Below are 24,303 nucleotides of genomic sequence, written 5' to 3'. Positions count from 1 at the left end.
CTCAACATGCACTCTTGCTTTTTTCCCTGAGATTATACAATGTGTTATGAGATTGTTATAGGTTGGAAGGACACAAGGGTAAATTTGCACCCAGGAACAGAGCAACATAAACCACATATTCTATTATTATAAGATAAGATCCACATGGATAGTGCCCTCTAGACCCATAGCTCTCTAACCGTGAGATTTAATCTGTGTTTGATTGTACTCAGCAAGTAAGTTTTGCTTCAAAAGGATACTACTCTAATGGAAAATGAGGAATATCTAACAAATCCATCAGAAGAAATTTTAGCAAATGACAAAGAAACAAAAATTACCAGGCCTGCATTGTAAATTGACTGTAAAAGTAACTCCAAACCAATGTTAATTTGGGTTTGTCCACTTTAGTTTGCAAGTAGACAAACCAATAGCATTCACCCCCCCATTTTCTTTCCCTCATTGACCAGGTTATTTACTTTTAGTAGTACTTCAAAAAGTGCAGAGCAAATGGATATGAATGATTTGTTTCATGATTTAATATTTATGTCCTAAACACCCCAACCTGGAAAAGAGCAAACTGTGTAGTAATTCAAGTGAAGACTGATTAAAAAAACAAAACAAAACAAAACAATTACAGGTAAAATAAGTGAACCCTTACCAACAACAATTCCATAAGAAAATATGAGGAACTGGACGTTTGGAGCAAAGGCACTGAGCATCAGGCCGCCTGCCACCATAACACCACTGAAGAGGGTAACAGGACGTGCTCCGAAGTTGTCTACGCAGGCGCTGCAAATGGGACCTGAGGGGAAGACAGAGGAGTCAGAGGAAAATGGCAGTGTGATCGGAACTAAAAATATCAAACGAAGAAAGAGCAGAGAAGATATAAGCTGCTGTGTCATGCCTCTAGCCAAACTGCTGCCTCTAGCCAAACGCCTCAGATGTGTTGTTAAACTACACCAAAGGGCTTGAATCAATTTTGTAGTTTTGACTTTCCCTTAGGGTGAAAAGGAAAGGAATTCTTAACTTTCAGGCAACACCTCTACAGCGAGTGCCTCTGCATGAACCCTAACAAACATTCTTTTTTCACTAATGGAAATACATCCATGTCCTGAAGCCGGTGAACTCAAGCAAGCCGTTCCTATTCTCATTCCTCTGAGATCCCTTGTAGTGATTTCTTTCCCTCCTGTCATCTTGTAGGAACCGCAACACTTTAGCTGCTGACAGTCGGGACACGTGTCTGAGTCTTGCCCATGCAGGCCTGAAGCCAGATCTGTCTAGTTCAGATTTTCCCTCACACTCTCGTTTGAGACTGACAGCCAGAAGCCAGGCTGAGAGGCGAGCTGTACCCAATTCACAAGTCTATCACTGCTCTTGTTTGTCAGCGTTCCTGGAGAGTAGATAAACGTCTAAAGTGTTGGCGAACTTTTCAGCAAGAATTTGTTCTGCCACATTTTAGGACACTTTCTTTTTGTTTTTCATTGTTCTTCTTCTTCTTCTTTTTTTTTTCTTTTTTAGATTTTCCTCTGCATCTCCTCTCCTCTTTCAGTGTCTCAGCAGTTGGCTCTAGGGCTAAACGATCCTCCTACGCTCACAGCAAGGATGACATGCACTCGCTTTGCTCTCTGGGAAAATCAATAATTGCAACTCTGCTCAGGGAGCCACAAAGTGCTCATAGTCATGATGCAACTTTGTCCATCTGTTGATTAATCGCCGTTATGAAAACTGTGCTGTATTTCCGCTCCATAATGTAATGGCTCCTTACTCATCAATTCAGACTTTGAACAAACACTGTGTTGCCTCTTTTATCAGTGGCACTGTGTGAGCGATTATAACTGGGAAGGAAAGGGTTGAACAACAGGTGAAAGGGTGAAAGGGCTCTTCAGGAGCTCCACTTTTCTAAACACTAAACACATTTAGTATCATTATCCAAAACATTTGGATAATGTTTTCCTGCAAAGCATTGATCAAATCGACAGCAAGCAGCTGTTTAAAGTCTAAAAGTCATAAGTTGAATTTGCTGACTTTGCGAGAATTTAATCAATCAATTAATTAAGAAATAATGAATGTCACAGTAACTGGAAAAGGTACACATAGGTTTATTGCATGACTGCAATGTTTGCTGCTACTCACTGGCTATTAATCCCACTCCTGCCACCAGAGAGCCCACCCAGGCCGTCATGCCCTTGCCCTCCTGGTAGGTGTGCAGCCACTCGGGGTAGAGGACCCCCACGGACTGGGGTGATCCATAGGCCAGGAACTGGGCCATGAAGGACGCAGCGACGATCGCCCATCCCCAGCCTCCATCCAGGACTTTGGTGGACGAAGTCATGGTGCTGATGTTACTGGGGGCCGATGGGATCTGTTACAGCTTTTACTGAGGAGAAGTTCCTGGAAAAAAAAGAAGAAGAAAAATATATATGTATGTTGTTAATTTTGTCTATATAAGTGTAAAATGCAGCACATTTTTTAAAGCATGACCTACAACATCTCCCTGACTGTCTACTTACTCCTAGCCTCGATGTAAGGAGGGCTGCTGCAACACCTGGCCTGGGCAGTTGGTCACCTGTGTGAGGTCCTCAGCTCGATGTGACTGCAGCCTCCCCACAGCCAGCTGCCCTATTTGTTGCTGTCTGACTAACCACACCTTACAGGAGGAGGAGAATGAGGCTGGTCTCCTCTCTCTGCCTCTGTGATCTGACTTTTCAGTGATTCCTCTCTGATAGGGGATGGGTGATCAGTTACAGTACTTTCTATAAATTATTTGGAGCCCATCGCATCTTTGCACTCCACCGCAGCATAATGAATCCCTCCCCGTATTACGTGTTATTTATGTTCAAACTATAAAAGTAAAAGTTGATGCAGTATGTTATTTGGGTAATAGATTCATCCGCTCGCAATGCAATGAAAATAAAAATGGTTGGTTTGGGTTTGTTTAAAGAATGTTAATTTTTTTTAACCCATTGATCTAATAAAAATCAAGATGCCATAATAACTCGATATTCACCGACAGCACTAAAAAAAAATTTTTGTGTGTCTTTTTTGCTAAATAACATTAAGGAGGGAAACAAAGCGGGTATAACGTTATTGTAAACAAACGTCGCACTCACCTCAGCATCTACAGCAGCAGACAGCGCCTGCGGAGCTGCGCGCTCCACGGGAACTTTTCATGTACAAAAAAAAAGAAGCTCTTTTTACAAAAAAAAAAATCGGAATGCTTTGCCTTATGACGAGCTCTATGAGATATGCGTGTAAAGTGGGGAAACGCTCGACATCAATAGCGCTCATTGTGCGCTGGCTTCTTCTTTCTCTCTCTTTTCTTTCTTTTTTTTTTTTTTTACTGCTTTGTAGCTGGTGACAAACCGGTTCAAAGCTGTTCTTGCTGGTCCAGCAGCAGCTCGAGCGCAGCCACGAGAGATGAGGAAGCGGCTCTTCCTCCCTGCGCGTCAAAAAGTGCCGCGCGCAGCACACCGGTTCCGTCTCGCTCCGCAAAGATGTGCCGACTGCTTTCGTTTGTGGCTCTATTTTCTACTCTTTTTTTTTCTGTTTGTATTCTTAAGCTTTAATCAATTACACATATTTAAAAATAAAAAAAGCCCCAAGACAAGCGCGTTCACGCACAAAGAACACAGTCAAAACCACACTTATTGTTTTGTTTACCTGCAAAGTTCATTCAGCCGTAGGAGACAGTCTTTCTTTCTCTTTCCTTGTTTCTTTCTTTTAAGAATTCACCTTTTCAAATTAATAAGAAAAGTTAGCGATGACAACCTGCATGCTTATGCGTGGAGCTGAGGAGTGCTTGTGAGTGGGCTCCTTCCCTCCAGCCACATTTTTAATGCTGCCATGAGTCCAGTCTGGACCGGTTGATGGACGGTAATAACACCACCACGCAGCACCAGTGGGGTACAACTACCTGAGGTCCCCGCGCTGAGCCGCCTTCAAAACGCCTGAATCTGCTTATCTTCCATCATTAATATAATATAAAGACAAAGGCTGAGAGAATACTGTGGAAGGATAAGTGCGACTTAAGATTAGGCTGCAACACGTGAGTTCACCATAAATAGCCTGATCAAGTGAGAAGCGACCGTAGGAATATAGTGTAAGGTGGCAGATGACGAACTGATTATGAGAAAGCTAAATGTTAGTTACTTAGAAAGATAAACAAATGCCTTACTGTGGCTTACAAAGCTCCATAACAAATTTTATGCTTTTTTTTTTACCCAAGTATTTTGTAAGATCAGCTTACCAATAATAATAATAATAATAATAATAAACATTAGGGCTTGTATTTGCATTTAACCCCATGAGGTTATATGTTATAAGAACCCCAATTTGCTCCAATTACAGCTGCAATGCATTTCAGGTTTGACTCTACGAGCTAAATTGCCTCATTATTCTTGGCAAAATACCCTCAGATGGATTAGATGGAAATTGCCTATAAATATTCATTTTCAGGCTTGCCACAGAGTCTCAGCTGGATTTACATTTGGACTTTGACTGAGCCACTCCAAGACAGTACATTTGTCAATCCAAACCATTCAATTGAATCTCTTGCTTTGTTTTTAGTGTTGTTGTCCCCCAGGGAAATTAAAGTAAGACCCAATCCCAAGTCTTCTGCAGTCCTTATCGGGGTTTTCTTCATTGATTTTCCCTCTGAGCTCGAATCACCTTCCCATCAGCTCTGACTAAACTTCCCTGTCACTGCTGGGAAAGGAAAAAGAACAAACAAACAAACAAAAAAAACATTCCCACAGGATTATGCTTGGATGATCTGTTCAGGGCGAATGTCAATAAAACACATTCAATGGGGTGTAAATACATTTTGCAGAACATTGCGTCTTCTTGTTTTCTTCTCGCTGTTAAGGTGTGAGGTCAGGGGGAACTGCTCTTTGTCACTCTACATCAGTACCATAAATTATATCATCCAAAGCGATTGTCCCTGTTCTAAAAAAAAGAAAGAAAAAAAAAACTTAAGACACAGCGTACAGCATTGTCAGCAGAACACGCTGAAGAGAAGGGTTGTAAATAAACGCCATGAGAATAAACGACCAGTCGAAACGAGGACATGGGAGATAAAAGGCCATAAATCGGAGGAAATTTTGGAGGGATGAATGGAGAGAAAAGTGCAAGCGGGTTTCAAGACAAAGACTTTCCTGGATCTTTGATGCGTTTTCCCATAACTGAGGTCAACTGACAAGAGGGGTGTTAGTGAAAAGGTTTAGCGTCCATAATCCCCATTTAATTGTACTTTATACTGGCATTTCACTGACAAGTGCCTCCAGACCAGTTTCAACTAGACAATAGTGCACCTCGGGGACATGGTGGAACAAATTCAGGGGAGTTTTTAGAGTGGATTATTAACCGATTCTGGAATTAATGTCGGCTGTGAACTTCAATGGGTCATTAATCGTGACAGCTTATTGACCCGTGAGTTTTAGGTTTTTAGGCAGAAAGCCACATTTTGGTTACTTAATACATTTTCCAAAGTGTCCTAGGAATATCAAATTTTTTTATTGAGTAGCGTTAAAAACTACTGAAGTTCAGTTAGAATACATTGGAAAAAGAGGCAAACTGTGGAACCTAAATTATACTCAATAGATTACTGAAGTCATTGTTTTTGTCATTAATAAACTCATTTTATTCAATACATTTTATTGTATTGAAAGTTTTTTTATGTGGTGTACTCAATTTGCATTTATGTCTATTTATTTGGCACTACTTCTGGACAAGTCCTTTCAGTCTTTTAAGAAATAAATCGTAATTTCACAAGCCAGTGAAAAGATTTGTAATTGTGAAGCATCATCTGGCAAAAGATAGCAACATATTATGTTGAATTTGTTTTGGCTCTGAGTACTGCAAAAACAATTTTTAAATGGGAAGAGATCTCCAGTCCAGGATGATGGACAAAATTAAATCAGACTTTAAATTAAATCAGTAGTTTAGTAGTATTTGGATATTTAGAAAAAAGAAAGCAAAGATAAAGGGAAGAAAGGTACAATCAAAAGTATCAACTGCAGAGCCAAGAAATGTTTCCACAAACTTTATTTTTTTAAATAATGAGTTCAGTTGTTAACGTGTACTGAAGTCCCTCAGATGTCCTCTTACTATAAAACGCACACTAGTAAACATAAACCTGGATCATTTTGTTCTAATCCGGGGAGGCTCTACATTCCCATCATTTATTACGTGAGCCGACGCTGATATTTGGAGTACTTCTTTTTGCCTAGGACTTTCGTGAGACCTGAGAAGCAGCAGCCTGCTGTGCCTTCTTGCGAGAGGTCGGAAGAAAGCAGGCCCTCCCGCGAGCTGGATAAATCTCTCCAGTCCGGCAGCCTGGTTCCAGAGAGCCGCAGGGGTGAAAAGGTGACTTCAGCACCCAACATGGCCACCTGTGCCTCCAGCCTAGATTCCTACTTGGATTAGTTCAGGTTACTGAGATAACGCAGCAACATAATAAGAAAACTCGGGACACAGAATACACTTTAACTTGCTTCACAACTCTCAGCAGGTCTTTATAGAGGAAAACATACTTGTGTCACGCCTAGAGTGCAGAGTATATTTTGCTTCTGGTGAGCTTCAACTAACAGTGTGTGTGTAAATGATCTACATTTACCTGGACTAACCTAATGGAAGACTAATGTGTCTCATTCTTGTACTTTTTTTTTCCCTCTCACATGCTGTTATTACACCCACATTACAAAGGTTTACAGTGTTTAATGATCCTGGGATGATTGATTTATAGAAACCACTCCTCCAGTGCCCAGCCAGTCAGAACCGGTTTAAACCTTGCCGACTACATGAAAATTAGATGCTAGCACAGGGGAAATGTCTTGACCGAGCTGTACTGCGGCTGGGAACGTCACATGATGTGGTTATATAACGATAGATAAATATCAGAGAGTAACTGATTCCATATGTGTTTTTTGTTTAGCAGTGCGGAAAGGAATGCCACCCTGCTGGTTCTTGCAGGTACCAGTTTGGTCCCCAAGGTAATGAGAGATTTGAATAAATCTGCTAAATTTGGGTCGTCTGACATGTGATCATGAGCCCTTTAATGTGCCACGTGATTTCTGAAATCACCATGGTTCAGCTTACCAATTATTACCATTTTAATTTGAAAAATTTCAATCACAGGTTATGTTTTTCACTACATTGTTGAATTGTTCCCCCCCCCCCCTCCAAAAATTCAATTCAACAAGTAAAAGTCATGTTGGACTCCACTGGAATGAAGATAACCATTTATTATTGCTAATTGTACTGATTGTGCAGCTAATGAAAACCCCCCAAACTGTTTTCAAGCAATTACAACGGTATACAAATAAAACATTTATTTTAAGACTGTTATGGCTCACACCATTGCGAGGAACACTGATTACTTTACAATTACCCAGCAGTCACTGACCTCCTCTACAAGGAAGTTAAGCCATATAAGGACACCGCCATTAAAAAAAAAGAAAAAAAAGCTGTTTTTATTTTATCGAAGCCCATTTACTGAGTAGAAGGAAGAAGTAGGGAAGGCACAGGTGCACAATCCACAGAGAAAAATGCAACTTTAAAAGGGTTGTGAAGCAAAGTCCTTTCAAAAAATTTGAGGGAAGATTGACCAGATGCAGGCCACAGCTGGAGTCTGTGCTTTAAGAGCCACCAGACACAGATGCACCCAGAACATGGGATACAACCAATTCATTGAGTTAATCGACCTCTCAACCAGAGAAAATGTAATAAGTATTTTATCTAAGGTAAGGAGAACTGGACTGAAGCCCCTTGGTCCAAAGTCCTATTTTTAAATTAAATTAAATTCTGCTGTTCAAGATCCCAGAGTGGAGAGCCACAGAACGCAAATGCAAAGTTCCTGAAATGAGTTTGGGTCACGTCCCCTGCTGCTGTCGGTCCATTATTTTATCACGTTCTACCTCAGTAGTCCCGTCTACCTGGTAAATGTAAGAACATGTCATGCTTCCTTCAACGACGAGCTTTACAAAGACATTTTCCAGCAGGACTTGGAACCTGATCATAAGTGCATATACTACAAGCTATTCTTTTTTGTAGGTCAACATTTTTGTTCCAAGCAATCTTTTTTTTTTTAAATTGGCTTTTTATGATTATAAGGAACTGAGTTCAGGTTTTAACTAGCTATAAACCAAAATGAAGTATTTTATTTAGATCTTTTAGAGCAAGACATTTAAGCAGATGTCTTGTCAAACATATGTGAATCTTTGGGCTGTTTATGGTTTTATGAATGAGCATTAATGGCAAGCAAATTAAGGTAACCCTCAAGATATTACCAATGTCAGTTGTATTTATTCTTTTTTTCCTATCCCTTCATTTTCGGACATCGTCAAAAGAAATTTTAACACAGCAGCAGAGGGAAAAAAAATAAAATAAATGACAAAGTCCAAGAAAGAAACCTGAATGAAGATGTGTCCGAATGTATAATGAAACCAAACGTAATTTAAAGCCGTCGTCGAAAATCTGGATGCAGCAGAGATGTTGAGCCTTTCAAACTGAAGACTTTAAAACCCTGCAGGAATCCTGTCAGACCAATGAGACTTCAATGAACAAAATTAGAAATTTACACACAACTTGCAAAGTAAAAGCTGTTTTAATGTTACCGAACCATAACGGCACTAGGCTCTAAAATGGACTCACCTGTCGTACAGCGCTGGACATTTACCAAGAATCCCCTCATCAGAAGCATTGTCTTTGTACAGTATCACATTGGGCTTTTAGATGGTGCAGATTTATTTAAGGCACAAACATTCTCCATCAATTACTGTTAGAATGTAAGATATAACTTCCACAAAGAAACATTACAGGCAGGCTAAATACACAGTGATCTGATAAATATATGCATAAAAAAAAAAGAAAAAAAAAAGATTTGCCTAGGAAAACTCATAACAGACTGCTGTAAGTGGGTTGCTTTTTAAACCCTCACAGGATTACAAACGAGAAGCAATTGCCCATAAAACTGACCAAGCAGGTGTCGTCATGTCAAGAGCTTTAATCATACATAGAAATTTTGTCAACAGTACCATTCAGTCAGAATGCTTTAGCAGTATGTATATTTAGTGTAAAGAGATTTATGCTTTTTTTTTTTTTCTGATGAGAAATATCCATTAGGATGATAGAAGCTTTCAGAAATACACCAGATAGATCAGAGAGAAGACTGAGTACATGACTAAGCTGTAACACCTTGGACTATATTTGGTGACATTTATCTCTGGTTTATGTACCAGTGTCCATCTTCATGGATGCTTTTTTTTTTTCTTTTTAAACTTTCATTTTAAACTCAAGGCTTTCGGGAACTAAAATAACCGCATTGCAGGCTCTCTTTTGATCCAATGCCCTGTTAATGGAGAACATCCTTCCACAACACTTTGAGGACCTAATCAAAGCCACGATTAACTTGGAGTCATGATGACACGGCTTAGAAGACAACAGGGGAGAACTGGAGTGCAGGAAATTACTGCTATGTCGTAGTATAGGCATGAAAAAAAATAACCATCTATCAATCCATCCAGTTCTCTAGCTGTACATCCACTGATCCAAACATCCAACCTATAATAAAACACCACCATGAAACACACTAACTGTGCCGTTTGTGCTATCTTAGAAGCGCCACAACAACTCCAACCAGCTAGAGTCCCAAACAAAGAACATAACAGGTACGAGACAGAGGGTGGAACAATTATCCTACAAATCCCAGAAGCTTTTATTCTGAAATCTATCCATTCCTTTTGAGAGTAGCTAAGTAACGCCACATGTGGGTTTGGCAGGCTGCTGCCGTCACCGAGGTCGAGTTTGCCTTCTTGTTTCCTTTTCCCTCCGAAACATCTGAAGCTGCGTCTTGTGGACTTTTGTTAAGAGTAAGAAACTTCACTTCCAGAGCTGGTAATGATGGAAGTTGCAGCGGTAGCATCGTGGCATTCAATGCGCAGTCATGCGCAGAGACAAAGAGACTGTGTGTGTGTGTGTGTGCGCGCGCGCGCGTGTACGTGTGGCGTTAAGGCTGGGAGGGAGGCTGTTGTGGTGGTGCCGTCGCTGCGTGCTGTGACATGGCTGCTGGGGAGGACATGGACTGGACCATGGGCTGGGCTGGTGGGGGGAGCGGCGGCTGAGCCTGCTGGGCCCCTGAGTGCGTGTTGGGAGAGGGTGGAGGTGTTGGACGTTTGAATTTGTCGGGACTGGTGCTTCTTCTTGGGGAGGGCCTCTGAGAAACAACGAGAAAATAAATAAGGGTTACGTTGGAGCAAACAGACGAGGCAACCAAAGACAAAATATTACTGAATGCTAATAATATATTGTGGCCAACATGGGTATGGGTTTGTAAATGGAGTTAATGTGTAGAAAGATTTTAAAAAGTTACACTTCTACAGTTCAATACACCAATATTTTAAAGAGTTGGGGGCAATAATAACTTGTGGATGTCACTTACTGCTACGGCATGAGAGGAGCTTCCGTGGATGTGCAGGGCGGGGGTGTTGTAGTGGGAAATGGCAGCTCTGGACAGCGTTGCTGGAGGGGTGAAGCCGACTGTGTGAGTCCCATAGGAGAGCCCTGGAAGAGAAGGTGGAGTGAAATTTAGAGAAATGACCCACTGGGAGCAATATTTAAACCAGAGATAAGGGAATGAATAGCTGCATGCGTTTAAATTATTTAATTCAATATTCTTGCTTCATTTCACATTTTTTTGGCGTGCGTTTGCTGCAAAGACGTCAAAGTTGGTCAAATTGTATTAAGCAGCACCAAACAGAGATGGTTTGCCGCCGTTAATTTCTTTGTTGGCTCCGATCTTTAGCAAAATCTGAATTACGGATCACTGAAAGTAAGGCGACTCTGAAGACATGTTTACTGTGTGAGCAACAGCAAGTCGTAAATTTGACCTTTCAACAAATGCTGATGGCTGGTACCAGATCCCAATGTCACAAATCCAACCCGATGGAGTTGTGCAAGACAAAAGCTATAAATTCAGCTGGAATGCTGTGCACCATGCATGACTGGTGACCTAAACTGCACTTTGACAACTGTCAAAAGCAACACTAATACCTATAAACTATAGTTGGCAAAATGTAGCACTAAATCACTTGACTACACTCGACTCTGCTTTGTCAAACCCTGCCAAATTTTTCAATGAAGGGTTGTATGTTCAAACCGTTTTGGTTTTATTGCAACTTTCACTAGTAAATATAGCTTTCCTTAGTTTAAACTATACTCAAACTGGGTTCAGTAATGCATTTGAAAAATATTAAAGATATAAAATTAAATATGGGTTTTCTAGTCCAGAAGCCCTTGAGGACGCATCTTCAGCCAGATGAAGATCAGGATTTTTGAGCAGAGCAGCTCCTGTCGTATCAAACATTATAATACCTTGTTTATGAATGTTTGCACCAGGTTAGACACAGAACAATTACCATACAACCTTTGTCATAAAGATAAAACTTGGATCAAAGATAAAAGTCACAATAATTGACATCAAAGGTGCTTTTTATTGATGTTTTGTCCTCACCAGGTGATATGGGTCGACTGGAGCTGGGGGAAGGAGTGTAGGGGATGGGGCTGGACACGGTCCTCGTTCGCAGGCCTTGAGCAGACATCTCATTAAAGTACCTGAGAACAATCAGACAACCTTATGAAAACCTGCGAAAAAAAACAAACAAACGCATAAACTGACTACCAGTCATACCGCTAATCTAACTCCAGTTTCTCCATTTATGACTTTCTGTCTTTATGACTCAAGCAGGAAGATTACATTCAGTCTGAAGACAGATTGTAGCTGTTCATTGTGATAAGGGTGTAGTACTGCTAAGCTACAATAAACATACAGGTTCCCATTTATTTTTCCAATATAAATCCAGTCCAAGTCTGTCCATTTGGATGTGTCCTTAATACAGAATGATGTGACTGGTTTTTCCTATGTTATAGCTCCCGGTCATAAAATCGACAGCCAATGACCTAGAATCATTTGGTTTACTTTCAGTCAGTATCATGATATAGTGTGTGTTCTCCACACCCTGTGGTGTCAAACATATGCCGCACCCTAAAACTCAAACACCCAGCAGACACCTGAAGCCAGGAAAATCTAATATTGCATTGTTTGGTGTTATTTTTAACTACATTGGGTTTTTTTTTGTTTTTAAAAAAAAAAAACTTGGGCCTGGGTGTTGTAGCACTTTTTCCAATGAACCAGTAAATGTTTTATCTTTTTTTTTTGTGTAAAGGACTTGTGCATAGTTTGTGGTCATTGTATTAGCATGCCAACAGCTAACAATCCCTTAAAGCCCCAATGAGTTTAATAATCAGACATTGTAGACTTATAAACAAAGCAGGAAATCACCTGGACTCCCAAGTATTTTGGTTTAGTTCTTAGTGCAAATATCTACACACACTTGAAACAGGACAAAAACAAACTTACAAGGAACTGTTCTGCAAGATATAGGAGCTTGTTTCAACTCAGTCACTTTTTAAATGCAAAGTTGACAACTAATTGACTTTTAATGCAAATTTGCTTTAAAAGTGTTATTTACCAAATAATGCAAAATTGACACTTGTAATGCAAATTTAAATTTGCATTAAAAATGTCATTTACCAAAGGACCCTTCATGACAACAGTCAATCATTCATGAAGACTCCTTCATGTTCATGACAGTTATGTAATGTTTATGACAGTGTGTCATGTCAGTCTTATGCACAGCCCTTCAAATAAAGTTTCACCAAAAAAAAATTACTAGTTCCACCGGCAGATTGTTTTTGGACATCAGTTTAATGTTTTCTTACAAGTGAAAAAATATGGCAGTGAAACTAGTAGTTTTTTTTTAAATCAATATTTAAGAATTATTTACTTAACAAGCTGCTATATCTTACTACCAAGATATAAATTAGTTTTGTCTTATTTCAGGTGTACAAAGAAATCTGCACTAGAAAGTTGACCAAACTACTTGGCAAGGTGTGTTTTTGCAGTGCGAGTATATCCTGTGCGTTTTATTTACAAGAATGTCTGTCAGAGGTAAGAGGTGTCAACAATTCAGAGAAGCTGCTTGAGAAATGCAACATGTAAGCTTTGATGTGGCCGGAACGATTTGCTGCATTTTGTCTTGTTCTCGCTTTGCTTGAGGAAAAGAAACTCCCCTAAAACACAAAATGAGATGCAGCACCTTGCAAAAGTATAAATACCCTCAACTTCTTCAAAGCTCAAGTTAGTAGCGCAAAGTTTTTTTATTAGGGTTTTAGGAAATGGAGCAACACAAAGAAAGGAGGTGGCAGGAGCTAAATACGGGCCAATCTGGAAGAAAACCTTATAGAGACGGCTCACTATTCTGGTTCCAGATAGATAATGACACCAAAAGTCCTGACGGAGTTACAATGGATCAGCAACAATAAAAAAAAAATAGTCGTTTTATATTACAGCAGGTTGATGAGGATGATGAAAATCCCAACATTTACCTCTTCAGTTTATTCAGGTTGGATTGGCTGAACCAGTCTCCCAGTTTCTATCACAGAAAAACATCCCTTTACTGAAGGGACACTACCTTAACATGTCCATCTGGACACTCTTACATAAAGGCCTTTTGGTGGAGTCAATTAGCAATGGCTCACCTGCTGGGTGGTTTTATCTCTGAAAAACAAACTCTTGCTCTGGCTAAGTGACCACTGGGTTCATGGTCACCTCTCTGAGGCTTCAACATAATTAATCATGAAAAAAGTGAATGAATACTCCTTACATTCAATCGAGAGTTAAAAGAATTTTCATTATTGTATTTATGAAAAGCATTGCATGTTTTCCTCCCAGTTTACAATTATGCATCATTTTGTGTTAATCACATAAAACCCTGTTAAAATACTCTGAACTTTTCAGCCTCAAACTGCAACAAGACAGAGGTTTGATCTTCTGCAAGAAACTACAGGTTCCACCTTAAAAAGAGACAAAGCCAAATTCAAGTGTTTGGTGCCAAGTTGTAATCTGAACAGCAGCCTTGCATTGTTATTTATCTTTGTTTTGGTTTTCAATCCTTCAGACCAGCAGGTTTAATGACCTGTTGTTTAATTTACAACGTTCAAACTAAACGCCAACAAGTTTAATACTTTCAAAACTTTGGTCAGGACTCTGATGAAGGATATCTGACTTTTATCCACTGATCTAACTGGTGGATATAATTTTGTACACCAGTAGAAGTCGGAATCACTCCGACCCAAGTGGCAACCTTTACTGTGGCATGTTGCACCTTTTACCTCTCATCATCCATCTCCAGACTGGACTCGCTCTCAGACAGCTGCCGGCACAGCGCCTCCCTGCGCTCCATTTCCCTCTGAAGCTTTCTCTGCAACCGAATGTTTTCCTCCCGCATCTGCCGCTCCTCCTCGATGTACTGCGCACGCTTCTCTGTGTCTAGACAAAAAAAAAAAAAAAAAACATGGGAATTTTTTGTCAGCTTTATATCACAGCTATAATAGAAGTGGTAAAATAAATACCTGAAGCAATATTCAGCTAGTCTAACCAGTAGCACACAGAAACGGAGATACCCAAACAATGGCACATTGTGTTCCAGTAATCTCACACAATAACCCAGTTTGTGCATTACAATGTTTTTGTTTTCCCAACAAAGTGGGTCAATGCCAGTATTGGATAACACAGCTGGTTATAAGACAAGCAAAGAGGAATGCCATGATAGTCTTATGAGCGTCTTTCGCAAAGCTTGTTTAAATATTTAGCATTACATCTCCCCCTAGTGGTGAAAAAAGCAGAAAAATAAAATCCAAAGTCTACTTTGCATCCAGTCTGTTTTACTAATGATTAACAGAGTTCAACATTTCTACAGTGATCCCCTCCCCCCCCCACACACACACACGTGGCATGATGTCGCCTCTGCTTCCTGTGCAAAAAAACATGACTCAACTTTTTTATGGAGCATTTATCTCTGCTTAAAATGTTGCTCCTTAAGATGAAAGATGACTAGTTAGGAAAAAAACAAAAAACAAAAAACAAAACAGTACCCGCTTGTTAAACAAAAAACACATGTATGGCTGCAGAGGCGTACATTATACAGTACCATTAAAGACATGGATAACCTTGAACAGATCATCATTCAAACTATCCACTAACAGTAGAGAAGAGATTCCAGTACTTTATACTGTAATACATCATAAAACTTTAACTATGATCCACTGAAAAATGTCAGAGTTAAATATTTCCATTCAAAACATTTACAGATAATGTAGATGCATAAGTTGATCAGCTGTCACAATCACTGCATCGGCCATAAAACGATTTCCAAATCTCTCGCAGCAATCTCTGGTGATTCAAACTTCCTCACTTACCGTGGGACTTTTCTAAAAGTTTGCCAACAGCTAGAGTTGGGAAAGCAAAAATGCTGACTGTGGGCTATGATAACAGTACAGATAAAAACATCTTTGCAACTTTTTCAGCTATGTTTAAAAAAAATAAAAATCTCTACAGATATCGATCCCTCCCCAAAGCAAACACCTTCGATTACGAGTCTTCATAAACCACTTTTTGTTTACCTTAGTTATTTTAACCATTTTCATAGTGACATCAACATTTTGAAATGTGTGCTTTTTGATAAGGTTATAATAATAAAGTGAAGACAAAACACTGGTTACCTTTTTAAAACAAAGACCGGAGATAAGCCCTATTTAAAAAACTGATTAGGTCAGTTTTATAGACTTTCAGTCACAACATTGGTTTATTGCATCCAGAGAAGATCGAGGTCATGAAGCTGAAACAAAGCTAACGCCATGAAACAAGACAGATTGTTCTCAATGGTATTTGTGATACCAGATAAAACAGGACAGAACAAACTCTCCACCTACGTTCACACGAGTCAGTTTTACTAGTCATCATTAAATTATCAAGGAAGGCCGACTTACACACCTTGGATCATGTGGTGGAGCAGAGTGAAAACTTACGCTGCAGCTCCGTGGTGCGCAGGCTTTTCTTGAGTCTCTCCACCTCGTTCTTCAGGAAGCGGATATGCCGCATCATGTTCTCCGGTGAGTCTATTTCCATGGAAACGTCTCTGGGAGATGGAGGAGCCGATACGGGCTGGTCCAACTTTTCCTGAAGAATTCTAGTTTAAAAAGAAAGACAACGTTGATTTAGAAACATGGATGCTTTAATAAAAGAAAAAAAGAACAAACATCTAGCTTAAGCAACTTTTACAGAACATATGAATAGAAAAGGACTTTACACAAATGTGCTCTCTATTGATGTCTGATCATAAACTGTCTAAAAATATTTGTTCTTTTGTTTCAAGACTTTAAAAATAATTTGATTTTAATTAGAGCAACTTTGCCCATTGACATTAAGTGAACCTACTTTCAGAAAAAAAAGGGCTTGCAAATGTAAAATATATTTAAAAATTACATTTCTACCAATAAAAACAGTTAAAGTTAATATAATTTTAACACAAAATTTTAATGTTATATTTTACAATCTAAATAGACAGTGTGGCCTTTGCTTCTAAATAAACTAAACTTCCCTTTGCTGTAAAGTTAAAATGAACAAATATAAACTGCATTTTAATCACACAATAAACCCAATTTAGATAACCACATTTGCATTTTTTTTTTAGGAGACACACAGTTCTGAAGTGCAGAGAACAAAAAGTTCCAGTAAGATGTCCTGTGTATGGAAGAAACATCAGGTAAAATGTGCTCCAGCCTTAGTTTCATAAATTAGAACCATTCCTCACATGATAATAAAACATTCATCTTGAAGAAGTTATCTCAACAATTCTGTTTACACAAAGAGAGATTGCAGTTTTCAACCTTTTCTCCGCCTCCAGTTTGTCCATGCGCTTCCACAGCCTGTTGACGAGGGCTTCCTGTTCTTGCTCTAATGTGTTCTCAAGGTCAATCTTCTCCCTCCTCAACTGGGAAACAGAAAAGGCAAAGAAATGGCATTCAGAGACAGAAAAACCTCTGATGTTGTGAAGCGAACACACAAAAGAAATCTGTAACTCAAACCCAAGAACTACATCCTGATAAACCTGTTCCATAAAGAACCACCGTATTTTGGCCCGTCACACATTTAAGAGCACAAACATGTCAAAAAAAATCAGCCAGCGCCATAAATGTCCTCCATGTTCAGACTCTTAGCATCTTTGGGGTGGGGAGTCGAGAGTTGAAACCCCAAATCAAATCCACCCTTGGTGATGCCGTCTGCTGCAAGATTGAAGGGATGGACTGCGTTTTTAGTTTTTTGGCTGCAGTGTGTACCTGTCAGTCTGTAAAAGAAAAGCTCTGGCATATCGTTCCCTGAGGAGGAGGAGGAGGAAGAGGAGACTGATCTGCATCAAGGAATCGAAGACAAGAGTAATACGATAGTCTGCTGGTTTGATTGGAGCATTCACAAATAGAAACCAACTTCAGGTTTCAGGACTGGAAAGTATTTACCTCACATTGGTGAATACAAAGACAGACATTTTGGGTTTTTTGTGAGGCCGAAACCTGACAAGACCTGTCAGCACGTCCTCAGAGAGTAAAGCAAGCCGAATCAACAGTGCAGTACACAAAAAACCCGAAAACCCGTCGCCTGACTCTTAGGCTGCCGATTAATTGATAAAAACACCAAGCATGCGTTTTCCCCATATATTCAGTTGAATCCAGGTATGCTTATCGTCACTGACCAGCCCTTCAAAAACTACAATTTTAGTCTCATCAGCTCCCATGTCTCCAAAATGAAGGTCTGCGTCATTGAGGTAATTTACAAACTAATCTGGCTGTTTATGTTCCTGTAGGAGTAATGGCTTCCTCTTCTCTGAGAAGCCTTTTTAACCCTTATTAGCACGCACCTAATTTTACAGAGTGATGACACCCTCACAAGCTTTCAACTGGCATTTTCACACCATTCTAGGGCTGAAACGTACATTTTGCAACAAAATATGCTAATGTCCAGGACACTGATCCATCGCTGTACCAGCAAAACTACTGGGAATTAACCAAACAGAAACGTAGAAATCTGCTGCATTCTCATCTGGGTTTTCCTAAACTGTAATCTTAAGAGTGTGTAAATTTCAGAATCTGACAATAATCATATACTTTCTCATAAAATGCCCAGCATGCTAATGCCATGCTGATGCAATAATGGTCACATTGTAGGAGCTGAACTACATGGTGAAGGTTCTCCTGTTATACAGGCAGTGATGAGGGCAGCAATCGGCTTCATGGCAACAGAGAATAGCAGGGAAAGTCCTTGAACTGAGAGCTAAAGCACATTTTTCTTCTTGCAGGCATATTCTAAAATAATGCCGAGAGCAGTCTAAATCTTATGAGAATGATGACCATTTAATTTCTGTCTGATAAGATAAAATAAGATTCAGATCATTAAACCAAATTTAATTTAAAAAAAAGAGTCTGCAGAGGATAATCCATAGATTAATCTTGAAGCTTTTTTTCTGTAAATACAGATCATTTAAAAAAAAAAAAAAAAGACTGCTGCAGTAAAGTTCATTCCCAGCTGGGAGAGCCTGCTGCCGTCACAAATAAAAAAGGAAAAGATGTAGACATTAAAACTGTAGCTGAGCTGGCAGGCTGCTTATAGATGCTTTTGTTTTCAACAAGCCTACCTGTTCCAGGGTTAGCTGCTTCGAGATGGTTTCATTCTCCATTTTCTTAATCTTTTTCATTAACTTGTTGACCTGGAACTCCTGCTCCTGCTCCAAGTGTTGCTCCAGCTCCGCCTTCTCATGTTGGAGCTATGACAGAAAGGCAGACAAAGGGAAATGAACAAAATGCATGCAATGTACAAAAAATAAAAAAAAGAGCTAGATCAGCAGCCTGAATAAAGATTTATAAATTTGGCTTACATACTTGGAGTAAAACTACATATTGTACTGAATTTGGGGGCGAACTTCCCGGAGAGACAGACAGGAAAAAATTACATGGCAACCACAGAACTTTGGGCTCATGAATTAAAAACAAAAACCAGGGTGCGGCCCAGCAGAGCATCTCTGTTATGAATTACATAACTCGCTAACCAATATGGAAAAAGAATTTAAATTCACTTAATGGGAAATACTGGAAAGAGGGGAGGGGTAAAAAAAAGCATTTTTATTTTGATACCTGCTCATTAGTGGAAATGTTTCCAACATTGTGGTTGCTACCAATAAGCTAAAATCACACACAATTAGTTCTCAGTCCACATTATAAATGTGAATAGAGATATTTAGTAAATTGTGGCAAAGCCAGAGCAGTGATTTTTAAACAACTTTCAGACTATTTTGGCTTCAGCAATGCATCCTCCCTCCTGCAGTAGTCTGCAGCTACAGATTTCTCTGTTCTCACTCTTCAAAGGACATTTTATTTTACCCCGTTACAACCAAACACCACATTTAGCTGTTTCTATAGCGACTTTGTCAACACAGGGAACGCTTAAATTCAAAGTTGGAGATAGTCTGCTGTCCAACCAGGCTAAGACTTTAAAGTATATTTTTTTTATCTCCTACATTTGACTCTGAACATTTGTTTGTTTGGTTTCATTTCAGTGAAACTTTGCAGAGCTATCATATTCCAATCAGTTTTTTTTTTTTTTTTTTTTTTTTTGCTCCCGAATAAGAGAAAACCAGATCAGAAACAATGTCACCACTGGGACTGAAAATTAAAATGTTTCCATCCACTGACGGTCTGAAATTCTTCAAATGCAAGTTTTTAAAATGTACAAAACATCAATGTTTTTAAGTTTGGTTAGAAATTAGGGCAAATGGACAAAACTGTAAGATATTAAAAAAATGGAAGTAACACCTAACTTTAACCTTTGATCTGGTCACAAATAAGTTGTGTTTTTAGCAATTGAACTGTAACTTATTCTCTCACAGCAAGTACCTTATAACATAATTAAAATCATTCTAATCTCCAGGTAAAGGTGTAACAGTAGCTGATTTGTTTGAAGATTTTGGTGGCATAAGCGGCCTTGATCCGATCACTCACTTGCATTAGTTTCCTCGACAGTTCATTTGTCAGAAATTCTTCCTCCTTTTCATAGTTGACTGCCAAGGTCTCCTTCTCCTTCTGGAGAGCTTGGATCTTCTTGAACAAGGTGTTGCTGATAAACTCTTCCTCCTGCTCGGCTCTTGCTTGCTGTGCAACATAAAACAAATGGGGACAGTGCCAAAGGAAACATCAGTTAAACAGACTCCAGCAACCTGGCATGGGATAATGTTTTCATCTTTATCCTGATTAAATTGGAACAGCAAAAAGCAATGAGTACAGTCGTATATGCGGGAAGCTAAGACTCCTGCAAAGTGGATAATGTGGCAAGAAATTTGACGAACGAAATCCTCAGTAAATCATGGGATAGCTAAGGGTTTTAGACATTTAAACAAATCCATATTCTACGTGCTGCCAAAAGGCTTCACACTTCAAAATAAAAGTAGGTTAAAATGCGTTTTGTTTTTTGTATGCTGAAGCCCCGAGTGCGACGTGACCGGTTTCATACAGGGTTCACTTTTCTGCAAAACAAACTCACACCTTGCTTCCGCTGACGACGTCGGCCTTTGAAGCAGATAGCTTCCTTTCAGATATTTATAATGCTATGCTAACCAAAAGCCCTTTAAGGGACGAGGTTGAATTTTGAGCAGGAAACCTGCAAACCTCGAGGATGGCATCCTGCATGCGTTAGCTCTCTCCCTGCTGGTAGTAACAACCTTTTCAGCATGTCAATGTTTTTCTTAGCCCTTCTAACAGCCATCATTTGATCCATGTGCATTAAACCGGGGACTATAAACACATCAACCTACAAGTTACTGTTTAAATGGAAGTAGTCTTGCATTTTTTTTTTATTATTTTCTGTTTGATTCAAAACCACCTCTAAAACAGAACTTCTTTTGTGTGTCTTAGTCCCTATAAAGAAGAAAAAAATAACAAAAATTGGAAAGTCAAAACTAAAAGAAAAAAATCTGTATTGGTCAGGAATGATTAATCAATCAAAATATTAACCTTTTAGCCATCTATTTTACTAAAACCTGTATGTGTAAAATTTATTAGATGTGTCTGTAAAAAAAAAAAAAAGATGCTCCACCAAATCCGGCTGCAGGGAAGTCTGTAAGTCAATGAGGAAACATACTTTTCTCAAAGGAGTCGAGATGTATTGCAGTAGAGGTCGACTTTTTAATGAAAGGAAGACTGCAGCAGGGAGGGCAAAGGAGAAGTGTGTTGGGACAGCCACGGCAGCTAGCATTACAGAGTGATAATATGTCTGCCCTTGCTAGTGTCATTTCCCATCTCTTCTTCAATGTCCTCATGGCTAAACTGGGTTCCATCAAGCAGAAACAATATGTCAACTTTTCAAAACGACCGAGTCGCCCCGTATATTAGCTACACACAACTCCCGAAATTGTTAAAGTGGTGATCAGGGAGGTCGACCTGTCCACGTTAATGGCGTGGCATGTCGTTACGTCGTAAAGTTTGGCCTAAATATCCCCCACCCGTCCGACAGATCGCTTTCACATATCTACGAAGCTTGGCTGATTAACCCAGCATGAAGACATAGGAGGCGTCAGCATGTGCCAACATTGCTACACGGCTATTTAATAACTCAGTTACTGTATGTAGCCTTCTTGGTAATAACGTAGTGACAGTACTGCGAGTAATCAGCTAACAGACCATCAAGGTGTGGTGCACATGTTAGTCCTGGGGCTTTTTAGCAAGCCAAAGCACAACAAAGCAAAGTAGCTGCCAGTCATTGCCCAACCACCTGGCAAACACTACCCCGCTGGCTTACTTAGCAACAAGCTAACTATTAGCAAAGCTAGCAAAACATCCGAGAGTTGTGTTCATTTTTGAGTAATATCACCACATAACGCCCAAAATTTGTTAGTAAGGACCAGTCCGCACTGAATAAATACCACCAGCCACAGCTAACTTACTGACAATGCAACATACTTGGTTGAATGAGAACAGCGTGTTGCTAGTTAGCTGGCTAACGTTACTCACAATGGTGACGCTAGCTTTGCGGAGGTCCCGATTCTCCTCCTGCAGGGCTTTGCACTTTAGTTTAAACGTCTCAAGCTCAATTTTCAGAACTTTGTTCTCTTGCTGCAACGATGCAAGACGGTTCGTCAGTTCCTCCAGTCGAAACTGTGAAATGACTATACTTGGTTTCCCAGAATTTGAAGCGGAGGATGACATCGGGGTGGCCGAGCTGCTCCCCGCTCCGTCGGTGTCGCTCTCGCTCGCGCTGTCCGCCATGGCTGTGCGGCAGTAAGTGGAGAGGGAAGGAAGGGAAGAAGCTGCCCCAGCAGAAAGCGAGAGGGGCGAGTACGGCACAACCGTACACGGTGTGACCTTGCCCCGGCGTGCCGACATAGCGACCCCACCAGGATGTCTCCAGTACTGTATAGTGAATGGTACATTTTGCTGAGACATTTTAATTTCGCACAGGTGTCAAACTCCAGTCCTGGAGGGCCACTGCCCTGCAACTTTTAGATGTGCCTCTCAGCTGCATCACACCTGAATAGAATAATTAGGTCATTAGCAAGGCTTTGGATAACTTGTCTACACAAGAAGGAGGTAAATAAGCCATTTCATTCCAGTGTTTTGTACCTGTGGCACATCTAAAAACTGCAGGACAGTATATTCTCTATTTTTATGTCATGAGCTACAATACAAACTTGAGTTTCAAGGTCAAAGATAAAATACATCTGTTGACCTATGTTTACGGAGAAAACTAAATTTACCAAAAGGGAACACCTTTGATTAATAAAGTAATTATTTCTGGCCTGTGTCAATGTAAGCATTGCTTGATGACAAATAGCAGAAAATGTTTTTTTTGTGTGTGTGTGTATTTTCACCAAGCGAATAAAGACTTAACAAAACTCTCTCCAGTGACACAGTTTGAACTGTTGATAAAATTCAGCCCAGCGTCTACAGAAATGCTTAGATATGTGGTTCATGTCAATGTAACACCCACATGCATGGCAGAATTTCAAGGTTTCTTAGGAATCCCAGCAGAACATTGACCAATGTATCAAACTGCCCCTGCCACTTTATCTTCCCTCAGCTGGAATGTGCAGACATTACACACAAACACAAAGAATATGTGATAAAACAGATCAGGTCACTTTGCTCCACTGTTCTTCCATTGCTTTGTAAGCTCCGAGTTTATTTACATCTGGGTAGTTTTTACGACGGAACCTCAAACGCACAGAATCTTTGAGTGGAATCATGGAAAAAAATCGAAATAAATGAGATATCAGGAAGAGACCACAAGAAATCTGCACCACCAGATTTCTTGTTCAATAAACATTTTGGTCTTATCAATCCAAATAACTTTATTCCAGAAATGTTGACACTCGGCTGTCCACTGCCTGACGTATTGTAAGTGCGATACTCTGTGGCATTTTTGTGGTAATGTCTTTCTCTGGTGACTCGACCATGCAGCCCATTGTTCTTCAAAGGCATTCTTATTGCGCATCTTGAAACAGCCACGCCACTTTTATTTTGCAGTGTTGTATATCAGTTCAAGTTATTTGTGAGGTTTTTCTTGCATACCAAACAATTTTTTTTGGCACTTGTTGCTGAAATATTTGTTCATCTGGGCTTTGGTGTCAAGAGAATCCCTCATTTTCCATCTAGAGTTCAAACACTATTGACTGCTTTTCTCAGTTCCTTGGACATTTTTTTTTTTTTTTTTACAATATCTTTTCAGTTTTATGCAGTTCTGTTATTTCCCCCCCACAGATCATTTGACAATTCTTTTACTTTCCCCGTGACTCAGAAACTCAAAACACCAATGCAGCACTGCATGGAAGATGCAAGGGTCTATTAAGGGTCCAGAAACTCATTGGGTTTCTTTTCTAAACTGGTTGCAAGCAAACAGATCATAGGTCAGGATGGTTGCCTTTAAGCCCTCTTTGGGCAAAATGGCCAGGGTGTGTAAACTTTTGGTCAAAGTTTACATGAGGCAAACTTTTGAGAAGTTTTCTGTTCTTATTATGATTTAGGCAGAGTAAATAGTCGATTGAAAATGAACGGCTTCACCTAATCTCTAACCATGAGTGAAAAATGGCCCAAAAAAAAAAAATCAACTATATAAACTTATGAGCCCAACTGTATGTGCAAGCCAAGGGAATGTCCAGCCATCATGCCATTTAAGGAAGGAAGGAGAGATTAATATCTTTTGGTGGGAAATGTGTATGCAGTAAGAAAATGTCCTTATTTACAGACGAAGGACTGGAAGGTCACTCAGCGAAGAAGAGGCCATTAGTCTTAAAGCAAAAAAAAAAAAAAAAAAAAAAAAAAAAAAAAATTTTTAAAAATTTTTTTTTTTTTGCCAATAGAAAAATTAATTTTTAAAAAAAAAAAAGGGGGAAA

General features: G+C 39.6%; 2 protein-coding genes across 5 annotated transcripts in view; both read right to left on the bottom strand.

Moving 5' to 3' along the window:
• Window positions 1-3,964, bottom strand: part of LOC106934466 (monocarboxylate transporter 9) — a 12,321-nt gene extending 8,357 nt beyond the window's left edge. Inside the window, exons 1-3 of one of the 4 annotated variants that reach the window (XM_015014401.1) lie at window positions 3,640-3,964; window positions 2,113-2,370; window positions 638-781 (exon numbers count right to left, since the gene is read on the bottom strand). In XM_015014401.1, coding sequence (XP_014869887.1) covers window positions 638-781; window positions 2,113-2,311 — 343 coding nt within the window. In that variant the 5' untranslated portion in view covers window positions 2,312-2,370; window positions 3,640-3,964. The other 3 variants (XM_015014407.1, XM_015014397.1, XM_015014391.1) reach the window with 3 other exon arrangements.
• A 5,484-nt stretch (window positions 3,965-9,448) lies between these two features.
• Window positions 9,449-22,366, bottom strand: LOC106934457 (coiled-coil domain-containing protein 6). Its single transcript, XM_015014379.1, has 9 exons — window positions 21,925-22,366; window positions 19,921-20,070; window positions 18,561-18,689; window positions 16,762-16,865; window positions 15,901-16,061; window positions 14,206-14,362; window positions 11,486-11,586; window positions 10,415-10,536; window positions 9,449-10,189 (listed from the first exon to the last, which is right to left on the bottom strand). Exons 1-9 carry the CDS (start codon window positions 22,354-22,356, stop codon window positions 9,983-9,985), a joined length of 1,563 nt encoding a protein of 520 aa, XP_014869865.1. The 5' UTR covers window positions 22,357-22,366; the 3' UTR covers window positions 9,449-9,982.
• Between the last annotated feature and the right edge of the window lie 1,937 nt (window positions 22,367-24,303).

This window comes from Poecilia latipinna, unplaced genomic scaffold (assembly GCF_001443285.1).
Source record: "Poecilia latipinna isolate Pla-1442-1.1 unplaced genomic scaffold, P_latipinna-1.0 Scaffold69, whole genome shotgun sequence".
In the NCBI taxonomy this organism is placed as follows: domain Eukaryota; kingdom Metazoa; phylum Chordata; class Actinopteri; order Cyprinodontiformes; family Poeciliidae; genus Poecilia; species Poecilia latipinna.
The sequence above is the reverse complement of the archived record's forward strand: the minus strand, read 5'-3'. Positions and strand labels throughout refer to the sequence as shown.

Coding starts and splice junctions, on each gene's coding strand:
- LOC106934457 (XM_015014379.1), bottom strand. CDS start 22,356: ATGTCTCAGCAAAATGTACCATTCACTATACAGTACTGGAGACATCCT. Junction 16,062..16,761: donor AAACTGGAGGCGGAGAAAAG/GTTGAAAACTGC, acceptor TTTTTAAACTAG/AATTCTTCAGGAAAAGTTGG. Junction 10,537..11,485: donor CAGTCGACCCATATCACCTG/GTGAGGACAAAA, acceptor CTTCTCTTCCAG/GGCTCTCCTATGGGACTCAC.